This window comes from Callithrix jacchus, chromosome 5 (assembly GCF_049354715.1).
Source record: "Callithrix jacchus isolate 240 chromosome 5, calJac240_pri, whole genome shotgun sequence".
NCBI lineage: Eukaryota > Metazoa > Chordata > Mammalia > Primates > Cebidae > Callithrix > Callithrix jacchus.
Window position 1 is genome coordinate 114,683,757 of NC_133506.1, and position 25,393 is coordinate 114,709,149.

General features: G+C 42.3%; 1 protein-coding gene across 8 annotated transcripts in view; it reads left to right on the forward strand.

Moving 5' to 3' along the window:
- The window catches only part of CA10 (carbonic anhydrase 10), a 543,877-nt gene extending 529,760 nt beyond the window's left edge, over positions 1-14,117 (forward strand). For all 8 annotated transcript variants that reach the window (XM_078374145.1, XM_078374141.1, XM_078374144.1 and 5 more), the window contains 3 exons: positions 8,872-9,026; positions 10,875-11,049; positions 12,823-14,117. In XM_078374145.1, coding sequence (XP_078230271.1) covers positions 8,872-9,026; positions 10,875-11,049; positions 12,823-12,845 — 353 coding nt within the window. In that variant the 3' untranslated portion in view covers positions 12,846-14,117. The remainder of the gene's footprint in view (positions 1-8,871; positions 9,027-10,874; positions 11,050-12,822) is intronic.
- Positions 14,118-25,393: the final 11,276 nt, after the last annotated feature.

Consider the following 25,393-nt stretch of genomic DNA (forward strand, 5'->3'; position numbering starts at 1 on the left):
ACTTCATTGCTTGGTTGAGAATAGACCACAAGGAGTAGAGTCAACAGTGAAGATGATTGCAGCAACCCAAATGAGACGGTGGCACTGATCATGACCAGGTTGATGGGGATTGGCAGGGAGGTTGTGAGAAATAACTGGGTATATTCTGAAGAAAAGGACAAGAAATGTAATGCTATCTGATAATATATCTGATGTTTTATGTGAGAGAAAGAGGGGAGTGGGGGATGACTAAGCCTTTTAGCCTGAGCCACTGGAAGGAAGACATTTTCAATAACTGAGATGGGGAGACTGGATGAAGCAGATTCGTGGGTGGGGAGAAAATCAGAAATTTTGAACATGCTGAGCTTGAGATGTTTATAAGGTACCTAAGAAGAGGTGTGGAGTAGGCAGTTGGCTATATGAGTCTGGATTTCAGGAGGGAGAACTGGAGATATAAATGTGGAAGACATTGGCACCCAGATGGCGTTTAAACGCTAGTGAAATCCTGGGAATAAGAATAAATAGAGAAGAGAGGCGGGACATATCCTCACTTTTGAAAGAGCAACTCAGATCTGCATGACTTAGGATTGAAAATCACTGCTAAAGATATCTTTAAAATCCCACCCTGGAAAAGGCTCCGGTGTGGCTGCCTCATCAGCTCGCTGAGAAGGTGCAGGGAGGTGCTGCAGGCATGGAGGCAGCAGGGTGAAATCACAACATGGCAGCTGGAAGAGAAACAGCCTATTTACCCAGTTTGTAGGATTGGGCACAGAATGAATGACCAAAAAAAGGGGGGAATTGTGCAAAATCATTTTTCTGAACCAGCTAAGAAAATCAATGCCAGGGAATTCCTAAGAGGCAGAAAGAGGGAGAATCTCGCCAAAAGGATTAGGAATTTTGGAAGCTAAATGCCACTCTGGTCAAGGCACCACACTCATGGGAGGCAGTGTGTTCGAGTGAAGAGAGATCTGGGCTCCTATCCTGGCTCTACCCCTTCCTTTGTTGCCTGACTCAAGCAAGCTTCTAAGCATCTCCCTCATCTGTAAGAGGAGGATATTAATGCTGATATTGAGAGTTGACATGAAATCAAACAAGGTAATGAGTCAGTTGCCTAAGCAGTGAGTGGTATAAACTAGGTGTTCAATAAATGTGTATTTCTAAGTTGTCCTAAGGTACGTGGCTGTCAAATCCAGCTTCCTGCACGGCAGGAGGCAGGTTGCTATGGCACCAAATAAAAATTATGTTGAAGATAAAGGCAATACAGGACACACAGGCAACAGAATTTGCTTACTTTAGATGAAACACCACTCCTATGTTTGAATCCATGCAGGGGATGATAATGACTTAATGAGATTCTACTACTTTTCCTTGCAAGCTTAGATTTCATATGTCTGAGTGAAACTTATAAAACACTCTCAGTAACTGGGACTGGCAATGGAAAAGACCAGCCTGAATTAAATTCAGGCTGAATTTAGAAAGTCTTCTAAAGAAAATCCATCTTATTAAAGTCAAATTCCCCTTCAACAGATTGGGAATTAAGACTGAAATCATGACATTGAAAAATAGATTTTCTGAATGGATTTTCTGGAGGAGATATTGGTAATTTACTTGAAGTATTTTAATTTTTTAATGTACTGTATTGGAATAATGCTAATATCCCTCCATTTCTCTGGTGTTAGTTAGCATTGATTAACAGAATCCCAATTAAATAAAAGGTAGTATTCTCATCATTTTAGTATCTAGCTGATTTCATTGAGCCAGAATTTTCTTAAAAAGAGATTTTATGCTATTTTCAAGTGGCTAAACTAGTGACCAGTGGAATGCAAAGAGCCTTCTTAAATGGGTAAGAGGGAATAGCTATTAGAACATTGCATATAAATGATCACTTTCTTCCAACATCCTAGGACACTATTATTTTGGTAGCTTCATTCTCCTTCAATGTCACATGCCCCATTCATTTCATAGTTAATAAATACAGTGGTGAGCTTTAGTCCAATAAGAATCCAAAGGACCACAAATTTCAAATTTAAAAAGCTATGGCGACCAGGCGCAGTGACTCACGCCTATAATCCCAGCACTTTGGGAGGCCAAGATGGGCAAATCACCTGAAGTCAGGAGTTCAGCACCAGCCTGGCCACCATGATGAAACACCATCTCTACCAAAAATACAAAAATTAGCTTGGCATGGTGGCAGGTACCTGTAATTCCAGCTACTTAGGAGGCTGAGGCAGGAGAATTGCTGGAACCTGGAAGGTAGAGGTTACAGTGAGCCAAGATCACACCACTGCACTCCAGTGTGGGCAACAGAGTGAGACTCCATCAAAAAAAAAAAAAGAATATGGCTATTGTCTTAATGTATTTCCTCTAAGGAAATGAAACCACACCATTGAAGGCATTTGGAGGAGAGCTTTTAAATAGCTTTTAAATATGGTGTTTTGACACGTGGCACAAGCCCTTTAAAGCATCTTTTTCAGTCTTACCTGTTTATAACTTTGCTTTATGTACCCCACCCCCAAATCTTCTATTCAGCTAAAAGATGAATGTATAGGCAAGAACAGACCAACTTGGAACTGCCTTATACTTCTCAGTTCTTTGGGAAGTGTTTTATGTGCTGCCCCTCAGAGGGATACGATGTTAAATGTGATGAAATATCACCAAGGAGTTTAAGCATATTGCTCCTGGTGCCTTTCTCTATGCTTAATTGAACTTGTACTTTCATTTCAAAGGAACGGCTTTGGAAATGTTTTCACAGAATTCAAAATGCAGCACACCACTTTCGATGTTGTAATCTAAGTAGTTACTCACGTCAGCAAGGAACAGAACAGGAGCAGCTTACCTCCATGAATCCAATTCTCAGAGGCCCCTTTTTCCATTTATTGTTTGTGTAAAACAAAATATCATATTACTTCATTCTTTAGTAATTGCCTTTTTTCATTTCAGTTGAATTTGCCTCCGATTACAAGGGGAAATGTCATTCTATATGAGAAAATTGCCAAATAGTTCCATATTGATCAGGAACAAGCCTAGTATTGATCTCTGAAACTGCTGTGCCTTGTTCTCATTGGAATCGTTCTCTTCAAATGGGAACTTCATAAGCAAGAAGCCAGGCAATATTAAATCTCATCAGTGGCCCTCATGAGTAAGCACAATGCATTTAACAGAGGCTGCCTGTTAAATGCAGACTAGAAAATAAAATAAAATAAAGCTCAGACTGAGGGAAAATTTCCCTCCACCCACCCCATGCCATCCTAGGCATTTTATCATAGTGTACATCTCTAACAAAAAGAAAAAGTGAACTTGGGAGCTGTAACCATGACTAAGAACTCAGCATAAGATAAATTACAGATTCATCAAAAACATGTCATAAAATCAAAGGTTCAGCTGTCAACTTCTGCAGCCATTTGAAATAATAAAATTGGGCTACAAGCTATACACAAATATTCTGCACTTACTGATTATTCAAGATCCAAGGGGTCTTCCTTTACTATAAAGATATAGCCAACATATAAAAAATTATAACACTGTCATACAGAAATTTGACCCACCTAAGATAAATTTGGCTAACAAACTTGTGTATGTTGGAAGATGTTTTTGGATTCATAGAAAATTTTTTATAATACCTGAAGATGCAATTTTCCATGACTGTTTGGTACCCTCAAGTAGGAGGTTGCATTCTTTTCTATGAGGGAAAAATGAGTTGCTGGCAAAGCTACCATTAGAACTCAGACTTGAATTAAGACTCTTGACTTGACATCTAGGATTTGCCCTTTATAAGCTATTTCCTCATATGACAGGTAAATAGACAGGTGATAGAGATATGAGAGAGAGAGAGAGAGAGGAAGAAAGAGAGAAAGATGGGGAATAGGTAAAGAAACCTCTCTATAAAACTATTCATGAACTTGATGTGAACATCTGTCATCACTTCCTCCAATAAATATCTTAAAGCTAGCAGAGGCATGCATGATCACTCCCATTGGCCTCTGAGCTTCACCCCAAATTTGCATCTTTGTTCACAAACAACTCTGACCTCCTCTAGATCTTTGCATCCTTACTCGCGAATAGAGCCATGGAAGTTTAGAGAGGAGACTCCCCACTCTGGCATATTGGTTCTCAGTCTCCCTTCTGTCTATAATGCCCAGACAATAACACTGATCAAAATCAAACAATGGTTTTCTGCTAGCTGCTATATGGGCAAGATAGTTTGTGGCTGAAAATTAGTTCCTGTCCTAATTGTCCCTGTAAAACACCCAGTGACATTAGGGCTGAAAACTTCGGTTTTACTCATGTTCTTTTCTTGGGTCCTTCCTGCTTCTGTCCTATCAAACATACTAAGCAAGCTTCAATAGAGAGAAAAGAAGATGCAGAAAGGTAGCCAGTGGTTTTCAAATGCCAATTCCTAAAAGATAGAGACTGATGTAATGGCAGCCTTTGAGGCAGCATTGTGAGTCATGAAAACAAACATTAGATGTTAAATTCACACAGATTCAGCAATGCAAATAAGAAGGTACAGGTGTTTGGTATGAAAACCTGGTAATACCATAGCGAGGTGGAAACAGGGCAGGCAATCTTACCCTGATGTCTTAGAGTTTCACACATATCGGGGAGATGGTAGGCAGCATGGATTTAAGCTAAAGATGCTGACTAGAACCGCAGAGATGCTTCCCATCATCTGATAGATGATGTCCTCTCTTCCTCCCTTGCTTCCTACCCAGCACTGCCAGCAGGTAGAGCTGCTGAGCAGAAATCATTTCATTCATTCATTCATTCATTCATTCATTCATTCATGCAGTGTTTACCAAACACCCAGTTTGTGGTGGACTCATGCTGGCATTTGGGAGCTCAGAGATAAAAGATGCAAACCCTTCCCCGAGGGCTCACAGCTTAGCAGGGACAGTCAAGTATGCAAATAATCATTGGCAAGCTAATTCAGTAAACACAGTGAAAGAGGAGGGTGCTGGCCCAGCTGGGGAAGCCAGGGAGTCCTTGCAGAGAAGAGCAGTAGTTATCCAGGGGAAGCAGGGCAAGGACACTCCAGGGCAGGGCAAGAGGACGTGACAAACCTGGACCACGCCTTGTGCTAGGTACCTGAAAAACATGATCATGTTTATTCATCAAACAACTCCATGAGCCAAGTACCCCAACCATCTGCATATTACAGAGGTAGAAACAGAGGTGCAGATGGGTACCTGTGGGTCCAAGGACACACAGACAGTAAGCAGCAAAGCCAGCACTCCAACTGAGATGGGAGTCTAAAACTCATACTCTCCACACTGGGTCTTTCAAAGTTCTGTTGTGTGAGGATATGAAAAGGGCAAAAGGTAGAGTAGAAGTATTAACAAGATTCACAGAAAGAACACAATGGGGAGTGAGGATGTCAGGAGAGCAGAAGCTGCCTATGTCCTCTGATGACTGCTGCGTCTTGCAGAGGAAGTGGACCAAGAGGATCTCCCGGCAGGACCTCAGTGGGTAGAGTCCGGGGTATCATCAGCACTACAGTGTTTTGGAAACCTGCCGTGTATCCCTGAGCATAACCTTTGCCTCTTACTCCCAGCCTGCCCCACACCCAGCCCCCAATCTTTTCCACAAATATAGCTGCAGTACAAAGGCTGGTTTTAGTTTCAAAGAAACAAAAAAATGTTCCTTTTCTTTATTCCAGTCATGCCTGGAATACCTTTCTACTGCTTCCTTTACTCCTCCCCACTGCCCCAAATAAAATAAAATGCAATAATAACAGCATGCTAGAGTACCCAGTGTGCACCTCGTGCAAGCTTGGTTAAACAAATCACATTGACCTTTAACAAAAATGTGCCGAATGCTTCCTTCTCTTATTCAATATGTTAATCTTCAGGCCAAACCACCATCAGAGCAAGCCTCATTAAGTGCAAATCTGATCATGCTACTCCCTGGCTTCAAACCCTTCAGTGGTTCTGCATTGCCTCCGGATGAAGCCCAAAGTCCCAGCAGCACAGGGAAGACCTTCTGGAGAGGCCTGTGCTGACCTCACCAGCCACATTTCTCACGGCAGCCCTCTTCTTGCATCTCCACAACCCCCTGCAGCTCACTCCATCTATCCCCAAATACACACCACTCTTTCCTTGGCTGTCTCTTTACTGTGGTACAGTGCCCTTGACACCCTACCTCCTTGCCAGCTACACACTGATCACCTGCTGCTGTTTTAGATGCAGTTCAAGTCAACCCCTCAATTTATTCCTTCCTGAGTCCCCCACATCCCCGACCCAGGCAGAACTCACAGCCTCTCTCTGGCCCCATTGCAGATTGATGTAATTATCTCTATGATACCTTCTGCAGTCACTTAATTATTTCCCACTCATTTATACCTGGGTTAGTGCCCAACATGTATTAGGGACTTAAGAGGCAGTCCGAGACAAATGCTGATATCCAATGTCAACTTACTGTGTTGGCCCCTGATGTAACTCCCAAGGTCCCTCACGTGGGTGTGTGCCCTGGGCCCTGTGATTTTGTTATGGAAGCATCTGCCCAAACAGGCCATACTGCAGACCCAGGCTGGCTATATTCCAAACGCCGTGTCTCTCTTGAACAGGCCCTTGTTCCTTGGTGTTTTGACAGAAAGGTAGGAACATTTAAATGAAAAGTGAAAGGAATTCCTTCCTCCTAGGGCTGGTCTCCAAAACCAGCTTAATGGAGCTCTCTTCCTCAGAGGCTATGCATGGATGGAACCCTGAAGGGGCTCCCTTACCCCATCAAGGGAGTAGGAGGCCAGGAGGGGCAGCTTCGAATGGAGTAGGCGAATTATATTTATATCATTCCAAACCATTAGTTCCCTTGATTTGTTCAAAATTTAATAGACAAAGAAACACTGAAATTCAAGTTCCCTTGGCAAAGGTGGCTTTTTCTTATCAGAGAAAGCTAAATGAGCAATTTCTAGAGGAAGAAATGGAGGAGACAGCATCTTTGCCCAGGAAAATAAATTAGTAGCATTAATTAATAGGTAAGCACAGGCAGGTCAAGGTGCACTTATTACGGTGACATTATAGCCTACACATCTTTATTTTGCCATTTGTTATCTATCTCTCCAACTAGAATAAGGGCAGGGACTGCATCTATCTTGTTAACTGCTCTGTCCCCAGAGCTTAACACTGTGCCTAGCACAAAGAGGTTCTTAGTGAATAATTGCTGAATGAACAAATGACCTTGGTCTGGAGGTCGGAAGATCTGAGTTCTAATTTCCACTCTGCAGTCACCAGCTACCCCTGTGGCCTCAGGCAGGTTACTTTGCCTCTCTGATCTTTAATTTCTTGTCAATGAGGATGTTACCATCTGCCTGACCCATCTCATTGTGTCAGTGAGGTTCCAGCTCTACGCGAAAGTCCTCCGTTACCATATATAATTGCACAATACTAAACTGAAGAGGTTACCACAACCACTGAAGAGTAAGTCCTTTCCCAAGGGGAGTTAGATACATGGACGAGAGAACATGTGTGCATCCATGGGCCTGGGGAGCCAGTCTTAGCCCTCTGCCAGCCAGGCTTTGGGACCCTGCCATGTGTTCTCCAGGTCTCCTGGACTGGCTACACTGAGGAATGCTCATGGCACCCATAGGGATGTGATACCTCTAGAGACACAGATATGGAATCACTGGGATACAGAAGGCAAGTGAAACCATGGAGGTAGATAAGCTACTCTCAGATGAGAGGCTAGAGTAAGAAAAGAAGGGAGCCTTGGACTGATCCTTGGGGAATTGCATCACTGAGAGAAGCAGGCAGAAGATCAGGAGACAACAACAGAACTTGAGAAGGAATGGCAAGAAAAATGGAAATACTAATTATGGTGCTTTTGAAGCCAGCGGAAGAGAGCAATCATACGCTAAAAGGAAGAAGGATCATGAAGAGGGTAGGAGATGAGAGATACATGGCAATTTACTGATATTTTAAAACTCCAATGCATACAATTTTATCAAAAATATAACCAATATGTTGAATAAAAATTAACAGGAAAAACACCAATATGCTAATAGTATCAGTTTTAGATGATGGAAATTGTTTTCTTTTTCTCTTTTTCATATAGTCTGAGCTGTACTTATGTCATTTTTACCACTGAATTACTATATTTAATAATACAAGATATATGGATATGAAAACCTCAAATAGGTGTAAGAGAAGAGGCTATCTGCATAGACCTGAGAGAGGGGAAATCCACAAAAAAAATTCATTGTTGAGCTTAACCATAGAATCTCACAGTCAGATTTGGCCAGATTTACTTTTTTATCCAAAAATATTTTCTTATTATTGTTTTAAGAATGGTCACCAGGTGACTTTCAACAGTCTTGAAGCTTTAATTGTCCATCTCATGATACCTGTAATGCCTCAGAATCCAGATCTCAGGGACTAGAACCAAAGACCCCCCAACAATCCCTGTGGTAGACAGCATTGCTTTACACCTCACCGATGCTCAGGACCCCATCCTGCGGAAGGAATGTGCTTCCTTGCATCCCTGACATCAGCCTTAACCATGTGACTTCTTTGGCCACCAAAACATGAGCACAAATATGTGCCACTTCTAGGACGGAAGTTTTCAGAGAGAACACACATTCACCATGCCTTTGCTTCTGTCACTTGATCCACACAGGTCCAGGTGTTTACTGCTCTAAGAACCCAGGTCCCAAAGCATGAGCAACAGTGACATGGAGGGAAGCCCTCAGCCAACCTGGAATGAGCATATGTGTGAGCAAGGAATAAATCCTTACTGCTTAAAACAACTGAGATTTGGGGGACAGCTCCTTGTTTCTGCTGCCTATCCTGACAGATACAGTCTTCTAGAATTCAAAAAGGAAATATAGATATGTATGTATATGTCAGCAATACCATCCCTTTCTCAAGAAACCTAATTTTTAAATCTTCTTTTCTTCTCTAGATGATGCTTATTTACTACAGGGACTTAATATAGAGGAACTATATCCAGAGACCTCTAGTTTCATTACTTACGATGGGTCAATGACTATCCCACCCTGCTATGAGACAGCAAGTTGGATAATAATGAACAAACCTGTCTATATAACGAGGATGCAGGTGAGTTTCTCTCTGGTCCTTTAACTAATGGAGAAGAATGATGTTAAAAAAAAATCACTGAATTGTGGAGTGCCTATGGTAATAGTTTACTAGGACCACGGTAACAAAGTACCACCAACCAGATAGTTTAAACCGACACAAACCTATTGCCCCACAGTTCTGGAGATTAGATGTCCAAGACCAAGGTGTCAGCAGCACTGTTTCCTTCAGAGGGATGTATGTGTTCCATGCATCTCCCCTAGCTTCTGGTGGTTTGCTGATAATCGTTAGTGTGCTTTGGCATTTACAAGCATCACCCCAAGATCTACCTCCATGTTTATAAGGTGTTCTCCCTGTGTCTGAGGCTCTGTGTCCAAATTTCCCCTTTTTATAAAGACACCTTCTGTATTGCATTAAACCCTACCCCAATAAGCTTCTCTTTGCTGATTACATTTGCAGTGACTATTTCCAAATAAGATCCCATTCTGAGGTACTGGGGGTTACCAGTACCTTCAGCTTATGAATTTCAGTGGTACACAATTCAACCCATATGCCTAAGTTTAAAAAGCCTACATCCAAAAGGCTTAGCCTGAACTAATTATAGAAGCATCTCACCTGTCTCAGTGGGAAAAGACAGCCCTTAGTTCCCAGAGTGTATTCTGCAACTATGGTGTTCAGAAAGGAAGCAAAATGTCAGCATGTACTTGAAAAAGTTGGGTTTTAAAAAGTTCAATAGATTCCATTGTTGAAGAACTTCTGGGGTTCTTCTTAAATGTGAATACATGCGTCAGTCTTTAAGAGGAAGTGTTGTGATATGTAGCCTTTCACACACATATTTGAATGTAGGGGGTTTTTTGGATCATCTCACAGAGTTAGTACTCTTCAGAACTGGAGGGGGAGCAGATCCGTCCTCCTGTGTGAGCTCGGCTACACGGCTTATTGTGCTCTTCAGGCCTGTCACCCCACCTCTACGAAATGAACACTCCTCTTCTTTATCGAGGGGGGGTGAATTACATGAGTTTGTTCCAGTTCTGACATTCTATCACTGTGGAAGCCTATAAAAAAAATTCAAAAGAGAGATGAGCAAAGGAAGCAGAAGCCAGTCTCCTTGACGGGATATGTGTTCGGCACCTGACAACCATTGAAGTGCCTTGTCCTATCTGTACTGATTGGGACTTGCTGGGTGACAGGCAGAAGTAACTCCCTGCTGAAGCTTGAGCTTAGAGAAGAAAAGATTTACTCGAGAGCTACAGGGGCATCTTAAACAGAATTTAAAATCAGAAATGTACTGGAATGGGAACCCCAGAAGTGCCTTCTCTCTGTTGCCCTCTTCTCACCACACATTTACTTCATTCTTCTCTCCTGCTAGAGACTGTCTTCTTTTGCCTCACAGTCCTATGGCAGAACACGGCTGCAAACATGGTACAGCCTCCTGGCCCTCATAGTCTCACCAAAAAGAAACCAAACTGGTCCAGCTCAGTTTCGCTCTGATCCCTGGACCAATCAATACCATGTGGGAGTCATGGAATTATTGAACCAAAGAGTATCAGAGAGAGAAAGAAGCCTAGAGAAGCCTAGCCAGATTTCCTCCTCTTATGGATGCTGCATTTGAGGGTGAGAGAGTGCAAGTGACTTGTTCAGAGGCATATACATGCTAGTAAGCTAGAAACAAGGCTGGCTTCATGCATGGAGACATAGTGGGCCTTCAGCTCGACTGAACCCATGGGAAAAAGGGAACCTGTGGGGCTTATACAGCCCTTTCCTCATCCAGCTGATACCACCTAGCTTGGCCACAGTCACTGTGGTCTTACTTCTTCCCTAGAGCATTTAAGAGGATGGTTGGATCTCACGCTACTTCTCTCTCCTCAGATGCATTCCTTACGCCTACTCAGCCAGAACCAGCCATCTCAGATCTTTCTGAGCATGAGTGACAACTTCAGGCCTGTACAGCCGCTCAACAACCGCTGCATCCGCACCAACATCAACTTCAGTTTACAGGGGAAGGACTGTCCCAACAACCGAGCCCAGAAGCTTCAGTATAGAGGTGGGTGCGGTGGCTCAGAGCCTGAAGGATCTAGGCCACCTGTTCTTAAAGGCCTGGCATTATCTTCTATTATATGAACGATGACTATAAATGACAATAACCATCACACTCCATTTGCATGGTGATGAAGGTCTAAAGGTTTGTTATACAAAATACAGATATTTGTATGAATACGTCTAGGTCGGTCGGTCAATCAGTAGGTAGATAGATAGATAGAATGTAGAGTTTTGATATATGTGAGAGATATATAACCCTTAAACACATATATCAAACCTTTAAACCCCCTCTATATCAGGCAAGACAGCTTCTTTTTATTGCCATTTTACAGAAGAGCCCACAAAGGCTGATGTTCCCAAGGTTATCTGTTAGAACAGGACAGCAAAAAGCATTAGACATTTAATTATATGCAAGAAATGCCCCCTTTCCCGTAGAAGGTGAACAAATACTCTAAAGGCCAGGCCATTTGGATCCAATGGGCGAATGTATCTTTGCCCAGTGCTATGTCCCTAGAAATGGTTAAGGTGACATCTGCCTCTTGTAATTCTGTGGTCCACACCCAGCCCTCTCTCTCTTCCCTTCTGCCTACTACTAAATATCTGTTAAACACTGTGGTAAACACTCACTGTGGAAGGAAAGATGGAGGCAGGATGGGGTCCTGGAGAGCCCTGGACTGGAAGTCAGGACACTCAAGTTCTGCGCCTGGTTCTAACAAGCTGTGCAAACCCAGCCACATTGTTTACCCCCGAGACCTGGCTTCTTCATGACTGTTCCTATGCCATCTACTTCACAGCTTGTTAAAGGAAGCAAACAAGAGCCTGGATGGAAAGCCCTTTGCAGAAATAACATGTCCCCCAAACAGGAGGGCTGTGGTTATTACCACACAGCTTTAGAAGCAGCCTCCACCACTACCCCTTGATCCTCTACTTCATTCCTACTTCCCCACTTCACCTTCTTTATTCTCTCTCAGACACACTTGCATGCCCAAACTATCGATTTTCCACTCCCTTCCAGCCAGAACTACCAGAAAAGTAAATATCCAACTCATTCATTGCTGCTTCTCTTTAGTCAACACCCTTATATTGTGTCCCGACTATGTGTCAGTTACTTAACTGGGTGATGGGTGACAGATACGACCCCTATCCACACAGAGCTTACAGGCTAGAATAGGAGTCTATACACTTTTTCTGTAAAGGACAGAAAGTAAATATGTTAAGCTTTGAAGCCATAAAATCTCTGTGGCACTCTGGCATTGTAGTGTGAAATCAGCCATTGATAATATGCAAATGAATGGGTATGGCTGTGTTCCAATACAACTTTATTTATAAAAACAGGTATTGCGCTGGATTAGATCTGTGGACTGCTGTTTGCCCCTCCCTGGCATAGAGCAGTGTCATCCACTAGAACTTTCTGTGATCATGAGAATGTTTTCATGATAGGTAGAGGGGCTATCCTGCATTGTCTAATACAGCAGCTACTAGCCATTTGTGGCTATTGAACATTGGATGGGTGACTAGGATAATGATGCAACTAACTTTTTAATTTAAATTCACAGTAGCCACATGTGGCAGCTGGTGACCACCATATTGGTCAGTACAGGCCTAGAAGGTCACGGAGAATTGGAAGCGGGTAGTTAGAATGCCTATAAGTAAGCAGGCATTTACAAAACAGGCCCTTCCCCTTTGGAGGAATTCCCTAAAACTGTGTGCAGATTACTCCAGTATGCCTTGTTTTGTGTTGTATGTGTGATTTTTTTCTTTCTTTCTCTCTTTGCAGTAAACGAATGGCTCCTCAAGTAGGGAACAAAGCCAAGAAGAATCCCACCTCAGTGAAATGCTACAACTGTGAATTGATGTAACCTTGAATGTCCCCTTTCTTTCTTCTCTCTCCTCCTTTTCCCCAAGCCTCATTCATTCTTGGGATTGGCCCTTTCTTCATGAAAAGTGTCTGCAAAACTATGGCAGAGGAATACATCTCTCAGACATACTCACAAACACACACACACAAGCACTTGCACATGCACACACACATATGCAAACATACCTACACACATACGCTCTCTTACAACCTCCATTATGGGAAGTCAAGTTTCAGAAACAAAAGTCTCATTCATTCATAAGAAGTCTTAGAAGAAAATAACCAGTTAACCTGATTACAATTTTGATACCGTTTTTCCTGAACTAATAAATCTACCCAATGAGACTTTTCAGCCTTTGTACATACAAAATTCTTCCAAAAGAGAGAGGAGAAAATACAGCTCTGATGGCATCAAACGGACTTTGCATCAAGTAATTTCAGACAGTGTCCTAGGATCCTTTGAGGGTCTGGTAGCAAGTGAGCAGGACAAAGTTGGCCAAGGACACTTATTTCTAGATTATGATTCTTCTGTTTACTCAACAATTTAAAAAGAAAAAAAAAAGGACAGACATTGAAGAGCTACACATTGTATATATATCACCACAGACTATAAAGAAATGGAATTATTTCCCTCTTTGTCACATAACTGTAGTAGGATTTGCCAAGATCAAAAATGATCCATTTGCTGTTTCTTGTTTTCCAAAGGTCATACATTGTGTTTGGTTATTGTTAACAGCTCAATAAATGTGTTTAACGAGTTAATTTCATTTTTCTGGCTTTGGTCTGTTCTCCTTCCTTACAGGCTAAGCCCTGGCTCCATGCAACTGCATTCTTTGATTTCACTTGTTCCTTCATCTACATGTTTTGTTCATTTGCAGCCAATTTTTACTGAGTTTGTGGCAATCAGGAATGCATTTGCTAAGCAAGTATAACTTTAATTTCACTCCATGGCTCGATCATTCACATGAGGTGAGCTTCAGCCTGAGATAGCAGGCGACAGATTTCTTGCGTTTCAAAACTGCCATGCCCCCCTGTGATGCTCCAGTGAAGGAATGCACTTTGCCTTGTAAGTTCCTGGGAAAGGGGTATCTTTTCTCTCCAGGTGCAGCCAGATTTCACAAAGTACAAACGAATGCCTTTCTTTTCTTGTTTATAATGGTCACTCACTGTGTTTGGTTACTGTCAAGAAATCAATAAATGTGTTTAACAAGTTACCCAGTACCCATGTCTGAGTTTATTGAAAAAGAGGATACTCCCTGCTGAAGCCTCTGAGTCCTGCTGGGTACAGGAGCAATTGCATATGGGGCTGGCAGGGCAGCCAGAACAGCCTGTCTGGCCATTCCCAGAGCCAGGTAATTAATACCCTGTTGAGAAAACATATAGGCTTAGCTGCTGGAAGAGAATACTTGGATGTTTGTTCAGTGGCCAAATTAAATATAACTTTCATCTCTCCTTTCTGCCACACTCTCCTGGCAGGGGGAAAGCTCAGGCAAAGGAGAGTCTGTGCAAATGAGAACATTCCCAGGCATATCAAAAACTTCAGCCTAATGACTAGGTAGATTGACAATAAAAAAATTCAAAACACCCAGTTATTTCATATTCAAAATAATATACTTTACAACTGGATTTTCTCTTTTACTTTTTGCATCAATGTCAGACACACAACAGCCTTAACTATGATGGCATCTAGGCCTATTTCTTAGCAACCTTATTTTTCCAGAGAACCAAATATTCACTGAGCAGGTGGCAATCTTTTCTTTTTTTAAACGTGACTTGCTACTGCTTCTGAGGTAGAATCTTTCTTATCCTGCAATGGCAGGCAGCGATATAGTATAAGAGCTGAAGAATATAGATGTTAAATCAACTTTACTCTGCCTCTTGCCTGCTGTGTGACCCTAGGCAAATTGCTTTACTTCTCTATCTGTACATTGGGGAGGTTAATAACTGCCTCTATGAGTTATGAGGCTTAAATACTATGTAGCTACTTAAAGCAGCTCGCACAATACCTGCAATGGCTGTTCTGTAAATGGTACCAATAGTAGAACATTTGTATGACCTTCCTATTAAAAGTTTATCTGAATCATACCATGCCTTCCTTTACAGGGTGATGGTAGCATCAATCACAACAAGGACATTAGATTGACAGCAAACAAAAGCAACAGATACCCAGCAGACAGCACATAGATAAATGCCTAAGATACATTGAGGAAGAGAAAGAGAAGCACGAGCAAGAAGGCAGACAGGTGACTGGGTTTCTAGGCCCCATCCCATCACAGCATCCTCTCTGACACTGGGCAAGTCAACTCCCCTCCCTGGGACTGAGTCCTTGTCTACAAATGGTTTGGACAAGATGACCTCCCCTGGCCTTTCCACTCTTCATTCCCTAACTGTGCCTCTCACTCAGTTCTTTAGTCCAGTGAGAACAAAGAAAACCCCAGGCTATATAACCCCTACGGTCCCTGGGCATAGGCAGACTTTTCACCTTGGCCAAACAGGACTCAAATGGGACAAACTGGCTCCTGTCTCTGACTTTCTGGGCCAGTCGTAAATGCCCCTTTCTCCATACTCACTGAGTTTCCCAAACTATAAAGAGAAAATGCAGTCACTTTCCCCTCAAAGTACGTGGGAGTAATAAAAAGATTAGCTAGATTAGTTACCACTCAAAAAAAAAAAAAAAAAAGGAAGAAAGAAAAGAAAAGAAAAAGAAATGGTAGTAGTTTTTAAAGTACCAAAGAGCCCTTGGACTTCCCAAGTGCTCATGGGCTGCGAAATCTATTGATATAATTTTATTCCTTGCAGGGAGCCAAGATCCATCATGCCACTGCACTCAAGCCTGGGTAACAGAGACTCTGTCTCAAAAAAAATAATAAGAAAGAAAACACCGTGTGAAATCCACAGCCCCAGTCCCTTCTTGGGGACATATTCTGTGGTTTCTAAGACCATTTAGGGCCTTGTTCCCATCTCCCTCTGTAGCAGTTAAGTTTCCATGGCGATATCAGGACAACCACAACTCACTGCACTAAATGTGTCTGCAATGTGGTACAGGACAGTGAGAGAATCACATGGAATCTGGACAGGAAAGCAGTCCTTAACCACAGCCCATAATACACATATCAGGCCAAAGAGGATGGCTGACAATGGTTAATTAGCATATGCCCACACCCCAAGGGTGGACCCTTCCTGCTGGAACCCAGAACACCTGCAATTCATGAGAGTATCTCAGTTTTCCTTTTCCAGGAATCCTAAAAGTGGGACCTCTAGGAGCAGAAACTCACTGTAATATTATTCACCAGCTAGCACAACTGAACAGAAGGAAAGATCTGCCAAGACTCCAGCTGAAAAAACATGCTATTATTGATAAGGCCTGCCACAGTTTGCACATTTTCTGTGCTCCAAGCCCTGTGCCAAGCAATTTACAAATACCACCTCATTTTACCCACACAATAACCCACAAAGTAATTGCCACTGCTGTCCCTGGGTTATAAATGCAGAAAGGGGCTTCTCATAGACCAGGTGATAGACTCAGGGTCACATAGCTCTCAGGTGGCAATGCCAGACTCAACTCTTCTAAGCCAGTGGTTCTCAAAGCATGGCCCCAATCATCAGCATCACGTAGGAGCTGGTTAGAAATGCAAATTTTAAGACCCTGCTGCAGATCTACTGACATTCAGAGGGTGAGGCCCAACCATCTGTGTTTTAACAAGCCCCCTAGGTGATTCCGATGCACATTCAAGTGTGAGAACCACCATAAATCAAATATTCATCCCCACTACTTGCTACTCCAGAAGTTCCCAAACTTTACTACATAGTAGAACCTCCTTAGCATAGTGTCCTCCAAGTTCATTCATGTTGACACATGGCAAGCTTTCCTTCTTTTTAAGGCTGAGTAATACTCCATTGTTTGTCTATGCCACATTTTCTTTACCTGTTCATCTGTCAGTGACATTTTAGCTTTTATCCATGTCTTTGCTATTATAAATAATGTTGCAGCGAATGTGGGGTACAGATATCTCTTTGCAATCCTGATTTCAATTCTTTTAGGTATATATGCAGAAGTGGGATTGTTGGATCATACAATGGGTCTATTTAATTTTTTGTGGAATCTCCATATTCTTTTCCATGGTCTGTACCAATTCACATTCCCATCAACAGGATACAAGGATTCCCTTTTCCCCACATTTTTGCCAACATTTGCTTTCTTTGGTTTGCTTGATAATAGCCAACCTAACACGTGTGAGGTGGTATCTCATTGTAGTTTTGATTTGCATTTCCGTGATGATTAGTGATGTTGAACACCTTTTCATATACCTGTTGGCCACTTGTATGTCATCTTTGGAGAAATGACTATTCAGGTCTTTTACCCGTTTCTTAATCCAATTATTCGGGCTTTTTGCTATTGAGTTGTGGGAGTACTAAATGAAATAAGCAAGACACAGAAGAACAAATACTACATGACCCCGTTTATATTTGGAATCTAAAATAGTCAAACTCAGAAGCAGAGAGTAGAACGGTGGTTACCAGGACCTTAGGGGAGGGGAAATCAGGGCGGCGTTGGTCTAAAGGTACATTGTTTTAGTTATGCAGGATAAGTAAGTCCTAAAGCTCTACTGCAGAGCACAATACCTATAGTTAACAATGCTATCTTTTATTTTTTTAAACTGTATACATAAATATAATAGGATAGATCTTATGCTAAGTGTTCCTATGACAAAAGGTGAGGAAACTTTTAGAGATAGATGTTGCATTTAGGCATTATTGATGGTGATAGCTTCAAAGGTGTATACTTCTCTTCAAACTCATCAAGGCATATATATATACGTAAAAAAAGATGTACATACATTAAATATATGCAATGTTTTTATATATCATAAAAATATAATTACCTTATATATGTCATTCATTTTATATGTCAATAATAAAAATATAACTCAATAAAATATATAGTAATAATTTTAGAAAAGAATCTCCTAGAAAGTTTTTAAAATCCCAACGCCCAGGTTGTCCTGCATATCACTTAAATGAGATGTCTGGGAGCAGCCTTCAGTGTATTGTAAACATCTGCAGATGATTCCCACATGCAGCAAGATTTAGGGATCACACTCTATCTAAAGGACCTTCTCAGAGGAGGGTTCAGCTCTGAGGGGCATCCATGGGAGCCCAGAGGCCAGAGTTATCTAATGGCCATTCCCTTTTCAGAATCAGATCCAGATTCCTATGCATGTTAACTATTTTGGATGGCCTCAGATGTTCCCCATCCCAATTTCCTCCTTCAATTAACAGGTCCGAAGTTTGAATAACAAATCTCTCTCTTTTCAAGTAACAGAAACATAACTATTTGAAATACTGGCTTGGCACCAGTCTTCTAAACTCCACCCCAAGTTCACTTCTAATGACTCGGATTGCAAAGTTTCCAAGACCTCAGACTATTACAAACAAATGAAAACAAGCTGTGAGTCAGGATACCAGAAGTTCAGAAACATAAGCTTGGTCCATCACTAAAAGTTATAAGCCAGCTATGGCCCCATCAGTTCTAACTCCATCGAGCCTCTCTTATGCCACACTCCCTCCACAACCCTTCAGCCCTGTGACAAGACCTAGTCCCAGCCCTCATCCTCTTGGCCCTGGACTACAACAATATCTACCCAGAAGGTCCTTCTGCCTCCAGTCATCAGATAAGTGAGAGACCCTGGGTCAAGAGTATAAAAATACCCAAACACCATTCTTATATAAAGGAAACCTGAATTCACCCTGAATAAATGTTGAAGGAAATTTAGGCTGTTCTGAGGAGTATGTAGGGAACAATCTCAGACACTTCCCAAAGAGGAGACCAGAATACAAAGCCACACAGAAAATCCAACAGGGCAGCACTCCAAATTGATTTGGTAAAAAAACCGATTTCAGGTGCAATGCAAGAGGACAGCACCTGGATGCCAGACCTGGAATAAACATAGGAATCAGGACCCAGGAGAATTGCCTGAGCTGCTCTTCACAAGGTGTCTGAGGTCTTAGCCATGGTTCAGGTGGGGAGGAAGGGTTAGAGAGTCACCTTACGACCCGGACATGGCCAGCCCACTCCCATCTCATCACTAGGGCCAATGAATGAAAACCTCCAACCAGACCACATCTCCCAACACTCAAGCTTTCAACAGTCCCCAGTTGTTTCAAGGTTAAATAATCAAAATCCTTCACAAAGCCTTTCTTAATAGATTCTTAGCAGAGGTCCAGAAACTTGCGTCTCAGCCCTCCTGATACATGCTGGGGGACCAGCTATCCTACACCCTGTGCTGACATCTAGACACTCGCTCATACTTTCTAGCCTCCTAACCACAGTCCATGTCATCGGTCAGCTTAAAATGCTCTTTCTGATCCTTCCTCACCTATGGAAAGATAACGTACCTTTAAAGAGACCCAGCTCAAATGCCACTTTGCAGGTTTCCTTCATCTCCTCAGGGGAAATGATTTCTTTCATTCTCTGAGCTCACACAGCATATTGATTATATCTCTAATTAACATTTACTTCATTTGGTTCTATGCTAGAAATGCGTGTATGTAATATATAAAAAAACTTCATGTGGTTCTATATTTTTGTCTGTGCGTGACAATTTGAAGTTCCCTGAAGACAGAGATGATCTCTTCATTCATCTTTGTCTTTCTCCCTTCTATGCACAGAAAAAGAAATAGAAAGAAATCACATCATAATGCTTTGCAAAATAGGAGATACGCAAAAAAAATATTGCTACATAGAATTTTCTTATTGAATGGTGGATAGTATTATTTTCAATTCAGAGTTGTTGACCTATGTACCCAGTATGTATCAGGCACAGTGCTGGGTTATTTTACATGTATTTTACATACATTCTTTATTTTATTTGGTGCTCTGAGCAGTTCTGCCAAGTAGCTCTTGACCTTATTTTATAGATAAGGAAGTTATCAAAAAGTTAACCATACACATCCAGGATTATATAGCTGGTGTGTAATAGAAACAGAGTTAAAGCAAAGGCTGACGCTAGAGAAGCCTCAGGTGAACATTTCTTAGCTGATGCCAGAATGGATAGTGCTTCCCTTTGGGACTGTAGCCATTCTAGTCTTATTCTTTATTCTGGATCTGTTATGGTCTGAATTTTGTGTTTGTTTGTTTCTGAAACAGGTTTTCACTCTGTCTCCCAGTCTGGAGTACAGTAGCACAAGCATAGCTCACTGTAGCCTCGATCTCCTCGGCTCAAGCCATTCTCCCACCCCAACCTCCCCAGTAGCTGAACTACAGGTATGTGCAACCATGCCTGGCTAATTTTTATTATTTTTAGTTGAAACAAGCTCTCATTATATTGCACAGACTGGTATCAACCTCCCGGGCTCAAGTGATTCTCCCACCTCAGCCTCCCAAAGTGCTGAAATTACAGGTGTGAGTTACCATGTCTGGCCTAATCTGAATGTTTGTGTCTGCCTAAAACTCATATGTTGAAATTTTAATCCCCAAGGCAAATGTATTAGGAGGTAGGGCTATTGGGAGGTAATGAGGTCATGAGGAGTGGAGCCCTCATGGATGGCATTAGTGTCTTTATAAAAGAGGCATGAGAGAGATGCCTTGCCCCTTCTACCATGTGAGGACACAGCAAGAAGGCACCATCTATAAGGCAGAAAGTACCCTTACCAGACACTGAGTCTGCCTTGATCTTGGACTTTCCAGCCTCCAGAACTGTGAGAAATAAATTTCTGTTGATTATAATACAGCCAGCTTATGGTATTTTATTAAAAACAGGCCAGGCCGGGCGCGGTGGCTCAAGCCTGTAATCCCAGCACTTTGGGAGGCCGAGGCAGGTGGATCACGAGGTCAAGAGATCGAGACCATCCTGGTCAAAATGGTGAAACCCCGTCTCTACTAAAAATACAAAAATTAGCTGGGCATGGTGGTGCGTGCCTGTAATCCCAACTACTTGGGAGGCTGAGGCAGGAGAATTGCCTGAACCCAGGAGGCAGAGGTTGCGGTGAGCCGAGATTGCGCCATTGCACTCCAGCCTGGGTAACAAGAGCGAAACTCCGTCTCAAAAAAAAAAAAAAAAAAAAAAAACAGGCCAAATGGACTAAGACGGGACCCAAGGTATAGGAACTCTGCCAATCGTTCCCAACCCCAGACCAAATAAATCAGTCTGACTCTTGAGTCCATGCCATCAATAGATTTTTAAATGTTTTTTTCAAAGTCACAGGTGATTCTACTCTTCTATCTGCAAATATACAGAGACATTTCCTTTCCTCTAGAAAATAGTTTCCAAGGGGAAAAAAAGGGTATTTTTCCAAACAATTCCAAATACATACAGGTTACAGCAAAGGCTGAGGCTAGAGAAGCCTCGGGTGAACATTTCTTAGCTGATGCCAGAATGGAATAGTGCTTCCCTTTGGAACTGTAGACAGAAAAACAGATGCTCAGATAGAACAGTAGAATTAAGAGTGGATGAAAGAAAAAAGCCATTCTTTTAGGGGCCCAGGATGCTAGGTTCTGACACATGAATACAGTGAGATGTACTACAGGCTGATTATCCCTTATCTGAAAGGCTGAAGTGTTTCTGACTTTTTCAGGTTTTGAAATATTTGCAGAATATCACTTTAGAGCATCTCAAATCTGAAAATCCAAAATACTCCAATGAGCCTTTCCTTTGAGCACTACGTCAACAGTCAAAACAGTTTTGAATTTTAGAGCATCTTGGATTTCAAATTTTTGGATCTGCGACACTCAACCTGTAGTAGGATTTCTAGAGTTGATGAGGATGCTGACCCCTCCCACCCAAATTGGCCTCTTTACCTCAGGGATCAGACTCCGGGAATTCTAAGAACATCGAGTGGTAAACTTCAGACGAGTTAAGAGGAGGAAACAGAGCTGAACTGTCACTGTGCCTGACAGGTTACCTGAGTGAGTCACAGCCTCACCCCTGTCACCAGACAATGAGATAAGATACTTCTGCTTCCTGGAGTTAAGGTGCCTCATGAGTGAAATGAATATAATTTCTTTTCTCACAACCTAACAGGTTTAGAAAACAAAACCACAGAAGAGATGAGAAAAGCTTGGGCAAAGTGTTAAACAAATGTCAAATAGTGCTAATAGAAGGGATACAAATACTTTTGCTGCAGTGAATGAAGATGCATTGCTGGAAAATGTACACAAGTAGGGAACCTGGTGGACACAGATTCAAAAGCCATTGCATGAAGGCCTACTATGTGCCAGGCACAAACCTTGTCCACAAAAGAACACATTACAGAAGGGGAGATGTGGCCCCAATGTATTTTGGGATATACCTTCCTGATACAGATTTTAAAGGTAAAAATTTGAGCTGCATCTTAAGAAATACTTTTAAGAGTTGAGAACTGTGGGTTAGAAGAGGCCACCTTGGAAATTATAGGAGGTAGAAATTGATTCTAACAGAGGCTTCTGAGAGAGAAGCCTTCCCTGAAGAGTGTCATTTCAGCTGATAAAGCTCAAAATGATGGAACGGCAGTCAGTGGGTGTGCCCCCAAAACAGTGAAAGAGCCAGTGTGGCTAAGGTCACCTGTGGGTGTCAGTCAGCTCCTTCCTGCAAGAGTTTTGCTGGGTCCCTTCAGAGCCAAGGCTAACACACTTCCTCTAAGTCACTTCATTTGCTGGACACCAGAGACTTTGCACCTGGCTTTGGAACAGGCACAGCAGGGAAAACTGAAGGAAAAACAGTGGTTCTTGCCCTCAAGAAGCTTCAAATCTAATTGGGAAGACACACAAATGAGCATGGAAATCTTGCAATCTATGTGACTGAGGAATGTTTAACACTCAGAAAGCAATATTTTGAAACTGTCAGACAGGCAAGTTGGCTGAGTATGGATGTACAGTCAGCACACTGTCCAAAGGTACCCAGCTGAGAAGACTAAAGACATCCTTTTGCAATTCATCAGCCTAGGGTAAATGAATGTCTTCTTGTAATTCACACAAAGACACTGCTTGTGCTAGCTGAGGGCCAAAGAGCAGCAACTTGAAAAATGATAGGAAATTCAGGAAAGAAGAACAAGGTCTTGATTGAAAAGCTCAGTAGGAAACTTTAGTGAAGAAAGAGGGATTTGAATTAGGCCTGCCAGGTGGCAGGATTGGAATAGGTGGGAGGCAGGATGGTGTTCCAGACAAACAGAACAGCTGGGGCTAAGATCTGAAGCTAGAATGAGCCTGGCAGGTGCTCTGGGCATGATAAGAATTTACTGGCTTAGTAGAGATCAGATGAAAGTGGACCAAGGAAAAATCAGCTGGGTTTGATACCAGGAGGTGAGAGAGGGAAGGCAGTGTGCAAACCAGAAATAGCAGGTGCTCCTGGGTCTGCTCATGTCTACTAGTCTGGACTCTGCAATTCACATGCTGATGACACTTGACAATTATGTCATGCCTCTGAGTCAAAGACTCCTCATCCATAGAAAGTAGAGAAATCTCCCTTACCCCGTTTGCAAGCATGTACAGAAAAATGAAACAGAGAGAGAGAGAGCTATCTACTTCATGGGGTTTTAGAGATGTTTTCTTAATATAACTAACAATAGAAAGCCATTGTAAGTCGTGAGCAATAATATGGCATAGCCATATGGGATCTGGACATACATCTGAGACTTAGATCCAGAGAACCCATGGAGGGGAGGGAGAGGCAGCTTTACATCCCTGCTGGTCAGATGGAAATAAGCGCAAAGCCCCACTCCTCTAAACTTGTTGGGTGCCTTCTTCCTGTTCCTGAGAAGCTGACTTCCTAAGTTCCCAGGACTCTCTATGTTAACGGGACAGGCCAGTGGCTCAACCACCTTACCCAGGAAGAAACTGGTCACAGTTTAGTCACAGGCTGCTCCAGGAAATAGATGAAAGATCCTAATATGAGCGGGCTCCAAAAGGAGAGTCCAGGAAGTAAGTACTAAAAAGAGAGACAGCAGTGATTGCTAATGTGCATTACACACAGACTATGTGCTTTACAGGTATCAATTCATCTGATCATTACAACCCTATAGAGAATGAACTCCATTTTACAGAGGGGAACACAGAGGTACAGCGAGGTCAAGACCCTTGACCAGTATGGTTCAACCAGAAAGCAGCAAAGAAGAGAGCCAGGTACCAGAGTCCTCATGCCTCATCACTCTGTCATGGTGCCACTCAGAAAATGTGGCAAAAAACACAGCAGAGAGTAATTAAAATAAGTAGCCAGAATATACCCCAAGAAATTGAAAACAGGTATGCAAACAAGTACACGTCAAGCATGTTTACAGCAGCACAAGTCACAACAGCCAAGAGATGGAAACAGCCCACATGCCTATGGATGGATGAATGGATAAGCAAAATATGCTACAATGACTATTATTCATCCATAAAAAAGAATGATGTACTGAAACACACCGCACCAGGGATGAACCTAAGCATATTATGCTATGTGAAAGAAGCTAGACACGAAAGGCCACATGCTGCATGCTTTCATTTCTGTGAAATATCCAGAGTACGTAGATCCATAGAGACAGACTGGTGGTCCCCAGGGGTTGGAAAGAGAAAGGAACAGGGAGCCACCAAGTTTAGATGGGTGGGACTTTGCGCTTCTTTCTATCTGACCAGTAGGGATGTAAAGCTGCCTCTCCCTCCCCTCCGCAGGTTCTCTGAATCTAAGTCTCAGATGTATTTCCAGATCCCATATGGCTATGCCATATTCTTGCTCACGACTTACAATGGCTCTCAATTGTTTGTTATATTAAAAAAACCTCTCTAAAACCCCATGAATACCTTCCATGTGCCAGACATTATGCTAAGCCCTTTACCAGCATGATTTTATCCAATCCTCCAACAGTATTCTATCATTAAAAAATAATACTTGCTGTCTCTAAACACAGTGAGCCCAACAAAGGTTCAGAGTGTTGAAGCAACTTGCTCAATAGCCTCATCTTAGTAAAGTGGCAGACCCAGGATTGAAGCCAAGGTCTCTCAGATTGTTTAACACTACATCTAACTATACTACTCCTCTGTCCCTGAAATGTCAGCATCCCTCCTTATACCGGGGTTACTCTGGGACTGGGGAGATCGCTACTGTAGACATCCAGCCACACTTTCACCTCAGATATTTACCATCCTTTGGGCAAAGAGAAGTGAGCTCATCCTCCGGCCAGCGGCGTGCCATGGAGTTCCTTGCCTGCCAGAGTCTAAACTAATAGTAGGCAGCTCGGCCATGGGCTCCCAGTTATTTTTCCCTATTCAGAGGGAGACAAGTAGTCGTTGAGGCTTAGAGCAATTGTTTTGTTTCCAGTGAATCAAAACAACTGTCAAACCATTGAGGCCATCTTCTCGACTCTTGTTACAGAATTATTCAGAAGGGAAGTTTGCATGATAAAGACCCAAACCAATTATAGAGAGAAGCCCAGCAACAGAGAGAACCCAGACTCCTTCCTGTAGTGTACAAAGTCTGGAAATAACTACAGATCTGTCAAACACCCAAGGGAAGCAGAGAATGAAAAATAGATAATAAAT